At 57.8% G+C, this 3268-nt stretch overlaps 1 protein-coding gene across 1 annotated transcript; it reads left to right on the top strand.

The window, feature by feature from the left end:
• The first annotated feature begins 957 nt into the window (after window positions 1–957).
• Window positions 958–2619, top strand: NTF4 (neurotrophin 4). The gene is made up of 2 exons (XM_008569319.1): window positions 958–1089; window positions 1731–2619. Exon 2 carries the CDS (start codon window positions 1743–1745, stop codon window positions 2373–2375), a length of 633 nt encoding a protein of 210 aa, XP_008567541.1. The 5' UTR covers window positions 958–1089; window positions 1731–1742; the 3' UTR covers window positions 2376–2619.
• The last annotated feature ends 649 nt before the right edge of the window (window positions 2620–3268 follow it).

Genomic DNA, 3268 nt, shown 5'->3' with positions numbered 1-3268 from the left:
TGGCGAGGAGCCGGCGGGCCAGCGGGCGTCCCTGCGGCCAGCGAGCGGGAGGAGGAGCCGCCGCCACGCCAGGGGCAGCCGCAGGAGCCGAGGAGGGCGCCCCAGGTAAGAGCCGCCGCGCCTCCTCCCCCGGGACTCCGGCGTCCGGGTCGCCCTGCCCCTGGTTAGGGAGGGACGGGGGCGGAGCCGGAGGGGGCGGGGCTTGGCGGAGGAAACTGAGGCAGGAGGGAAATGTCTTAGATATGCAGTCTGTTCCCGTCGGCGGGGTCTCGGGAGTCCGGACCCCCAGCCCAGACCTTCTGGGGAAGAAGGGACCTGGGAGTCCGCATTTCTGACCATCCCGGGGAGGAGGGGCCTGAACTCCAGAACTCCTGGGTCTCACGGCGGGGCCGGGGGCCTGGGCTCCTGGTCTGAAGGAGGAGGCAGCTGCAACCCAGGGGTGTTTGGTCTGAGGGGGGAGGCAATTCCTGGTCCTGGCTGGGTCAACCTGTGCTCCTCTTTACTCTCCACACTTCTCATTACCCCATCTCTGAGCCAGGACAGGCAACCACTCCAAGTATGTGCAGTAGAAGTCTTGGGCGGGCCCTGGCCTGTCCTGTGAGGAGAGAACATTCCAGGAAGCAGCCTTGGGGACCCAGGGATTCTTGAATATGGGCCCTTAGGGACCTGGGTGTCCAGGCCAGCCCCGCCCCTGCCGCATCTGGGAGATGAATGGGCCGAGGGGGATGTAATCTGTTCCAGCTTCCTTCATCCTGCCGCCTCTCCCTTCTCCTCCCCCAATCTGTTTCCCATCCAGCCAGGAGCCATCACCTGGGCAGGGAAGGGGCCTCCAAAAAGGGGGCGGAGCCTTGACTCTCGGGTACCCTACACTTTAAGAGGAACTCTGGGAAAGGGGTGCTCAAGGGTTCAAGCTTCACCCCCCACCTGCCTCTATGACTTGCCTGTTTCCTTCTTTCCCCTAGGTGGTTGCCCCCTCCCTCTCTTGAGATGTCAGGAAGGCGGGGGCCACCTGTGTCCTCCACAGGGGCCCCTGGAAGCCTGGGGGCCCTCGTCCCCAGATCTTGGAGGCGGAGGAGGTGCTGCTGACAGGTTTGGTTACCTCTGGCTGCATCCCAGTCCTTTCCATGCCACCCTTCCCCAGAACCACAGGTGAATGAACCTCCAGAATGTTGTAGAGAAACTGCAATATCCATGGTCCCCCAGCCTCTCTCAGTCCCAGCTAAGTTTCACACACTGGGAAACTAAGGCCGCACATGAAGTATCTTGCCTTGTTAGCAGAAGTTTTGAGCTGAACTTGGGTCTCCCTAGTATTCCAGATCATGGCCTTTCTCAACATTTTGGAACATCCTCTAGGCTGCTTAACCCTTAACTTAGGGTTCCTTAGGGTTGTAGAGGCAGAATGCCAGAGTGGAGTTGCCCTGAGAGGGTTCAAGTCCTGCCTTTGCCATTTGCTGGCTGTGTGACCTGGTGCAAGTCATTAACTTCTCTGAGCCTGTATTTCCCCATTTGTTGAGCATTTCCCCATTTGTTAAGTAATAGTAGTTGAATAATTATGATTACTCTAGAAGTCAGGCATTACCCAAGTCCTAGAATACAGGGGCCCCCAAGTTTCTAGAACAAGGGCTTTACCACAGGTTCTGACATGCAGGCCTCCCTGGGGTTCCCAACTTCTGTCCACCCCTAAGTTTTACCCTCTTTTCTAACCCCAGCCTCCCTCTCTCTATCTTCAGGTGCTCCGAGAGATGCTTCCCCACCCCTCACGCTCCCTTCCCATCCTCCTCCTTGTCCTCCTCCCCAGTGTCCCAATGGAGCCCCATCCCGCACCCTCACCACTGCCCCCATTTCTGGCCCCTGAGTGGGACCTCCTGTCCCCTCGAGTAGCCCTGTCCAGGGGCACCCCCGCTGGGCCCCCTCTGCTCTTCCTGCTGGAAACTGGCGCCTTTGGGGACTCAGCAGCTGCCCCAGCCAACCGCAGCCGGCGTGGGGTGAGAGAGTCAGCACCAGCAAGTCGCCGGGGTGAGCTGGCTGTGTGTGATGCAGTCAGCAGCTGGGTGACAGACCGCAGGACGGCTGTGGACTTACGTGGTCGAGAGGTGGAGGTGTTGGGCGAGGTGCCTGCAGCTGGTGGCAGTCCCCTCCGCCAGTATTTCTTTGAGACCCGCTGCAAGGCTGATAGCACTGGGGAAGGTGACCCCGGTGGGGGTGGAGGGGGCTGCCGGGGTGTGGATCGGAGGCACTGGGTATCTGAATGCAAGGCCAAGCAGTCCTATGTGCGGGCGTTGACCACCGATGCCCAGGGCCGTGTGGGCTGGCGATGGATTCGAATTGACACTGCCTGCGTCTGCACACTCCTAAGCCGGACTGGCCGGGCCTGAGGCCCATGCCCAGGAACTGTTCAGTCAGAGAAAGAAGAGAATTGGATGCTGAGGAACATCACGGGTGGCCTGGCTGCTCTAAGGGCCTCTGTTTGGGAGCTTGTCAAATGATCACAATATCACAGCTGTCTGATTTTGAGAGCTCAATCTGTTGCAGGATGGGTGATGAAACCAAGTGGGGTTTCAATGAATAGGAATTCTCCTGGAGGAACTTGAGGGTAATAATAATGATAACAACAATAATGATAGCCAGCATCTACTGAGTGCTTACTGTTTATCAGCCCTAATCCGTAACTCCCCATATCAGCTCTCCTGGACTTGAACATCAGAGGCCCTCAGCTTTAAGTTGCTGACCACTCAATCTCAAAGGACACTGCCTTGTTGACCCTTGAGAGAGGAATAAGGAATGGGTCAAGAAGTGGGTTGGATGGGCCGGCCCGGTGGCGCACTGCGCTAGTGCGCCGCTCGGGAAGCGCGGTGGCGCTCCTGCCGAGGGTTCGGATCCCACATGCAGACCGGTTCCCGCTCAAGGATAGAAACGAACGTGCAAGCAGTCAGCCAGAGGACCTTGAGAACATGGTCCACAGAAGGCCCTTAAGTATCTAGGAGAAAGGGTTCAAATGAGAAATCTTATTTGGTCAGTGGGGGCAAGTGCTGGCTTAGAATATTGTGTTTCGAGGTAGTGAGCCACCCATCACAATGGGAGCACAAGCACGGTTGAATGATAAGAGGTCAGGATGCTGAAGAGTTCAGTCCTGGGTACGGAGCTGCAGTCAGTTTTTACCTCCATTCCCCATCCCAACCTTTACCCCACATTGTGAAAGAAATAGACCTTAAAATTCTCCAGCTTGGGGCCGGCCCGTGGCTCACTCGGGAGAGTGCAGTGCTGATAA

The sequence above is a fragment of the Galeopterus variegatus genome, unplaced genomic scaffold (genome assembly GCF_000696425.1).
Source record: "Galeopterus variegatus unplaced genomic scaffold, G_variegatus-3.0.2 Scaffold486, whole genome shotgun sequence".
Taxonomy (NCBI): domain Eukaryota; kingdom Metazoa; phylum Chordata; class Mammalia; order Dermoptera; family Cynocephalidae; genus Galeopterus; species Galeopterus variegatus.
This window is presented reverse-complemented; position numbering and strand designations above follow the sequence as displayed.

What these genes read in the sequence shown, in the direction of transcription:
- NTF4 (XM_008569319.1), top strand. Translation starts at nt 1,743, where the DNA reads ATGCTTCCCCACCCCTCACGCTCCCTTCCCATCCTCCTCCTTGTCCTC.